Source organism: Triticum aestivum, chromosome 7B (assembly GCF_018294505.1).
Source record: "Triticum aestivum cultivar Chinese Spring chromosome 7B, IWGSC CS RefSeq v2.1, whole genome shotgun sequence".
NCBI classification, from domain to species: domain Eukaryota; kingdom Viridiplantae; phylum Streptophyta; class Magnoliopsida; order Poales; family Poaceae; genus Triticum; species Triticum aestivum.
In genome coordinates, this window is record NC_057813.1 from 712,379,755 (window position 1) to 712,381,072 (window position 1,318).

The 1,318-nt window shown below is 56.8% G+C and overlaps 1 protein-coding gene across 1 annotated transcript in view; it reads left to right on the forward strand.

Moving 5' to 3' along the window:
• The window catches only part of LOC123158580 (proline-rich protein 36), a gene marked incomplete in the record, with an annotated part of 3,891 nt that overhangs the window by 805 nt on the left and 1,768 nt on the right, over positions 1-1,318 (forward strand). The window contains 2 exon segments of the mRNA XM_044576498.1: positions 1-557; positions 1,066-1,120. Coding sequence (XP_044432433.1) covers positions 1-557; positions 1,066-1,120 — 612 coding nt within the window.

The following is a 1,318-nucleotide window of genomic DNA, read 5'->3' on the forward strand; positions in this document are numbered from 1 at the left end:
GGTCCCATCCCGCGCCCGCCGGTCACCACTCCTCCCGTCGTCGTCGGGCCGCCGGTCACCTTCCCGCCCATCACCAACCCTCCCGTCGTCGGCCCGCCGATCACGTACCCCGCGCCACCGGTGATCGCCCCTCCGGTCACCACTCCCCCGTCGCCGCCGGTCACCACTCCCACTCCCCCGTCGACGCCGGGGACAACTCCCCCGTCGACGACGCCGGGGACCACTCCCCCGTCGACGCCGGGGAGCACACCGTGCGGCTGCGGCTCGCAGCCGCCAGCGCCAGCGCCGCCGGCGACGCAGACGTGCCCGGTGGACACGCTGAAGCTCGGGGCGTGCGTGGACCTGCTGGGCGGGCTGGTGCATATCGGCCTGGGCGACCCGGTGGTGAACCAGTGCTGCCCGCTGCTGGAGGGGCTGGTGGAGCTGGAGGCGGCGGTGTGCCTCTGCACCACCATCCGGCTCAAGCTCCTCAACATCAACCTCGCCCTGCCCCTCGCCCTCCAGCTCCTCCTCTCCTGCGGCAAGACCCCGCCACCCGGCTTCACCTGCTCCATCTAGCCGACCTAACCTGGGTGAGTCAGTGCGCCAGTGCCCACTGCACGTGGAGATTGATGGATCATGGATGGATCGACATGAGAGGATGTCGAGCGTGGTCGCCTACTAGCTAGTAGCGAGCAAGAAGAGATCGATCGATCAGCTTGTTTTTCTTGTGGTTTTTATTTTGTGTTTGGCTAGGTCTGTGTGTTGTGGTTTGATGCCAGAGGTGATAATCTATGTGTGCTGATCAATTAATTGGTCACAACTGATGACCAACTGGTTAAGCTAGCAAATAAGAAGGAAACAAGTAAACAGTAATAGTAGTAAGATTCCATGCCATGAATAATTCACATAGCTGTTCCAAGTGACCAGTCGTGATTGGATTAGACATCGATCCTGACTAGGAGTATGTTGGTGCATGCATGCATGACTGCGACAGTGCATGCACGGATTATACGTATCTCTTTTCAATGTCGGCGGTAATTTGCAGTGGTTACCAAGAGGATCTTCTGTGGTGGTAATTTGCAGTGGTACCAAGAGGATCTTCTGTGGTGGTAATTTGCAGTGGTACCAAGAGGATCTTGTGTGTGTAAAAAAAAAAGCGATCTCACCCGCAAAAAAAAAACAAAAAAAAAAAAACAATCCGCTTCAAACAAGCCTTAAACATCAAGCTGACCGGCACCCCTTATATCTACCCTAATGTAGGGCAGATATGGGGATGCCCGGGTGCGACCTCCACGTCGAACGCAACACCATGACAACATCATAAATTGCGCCAAAT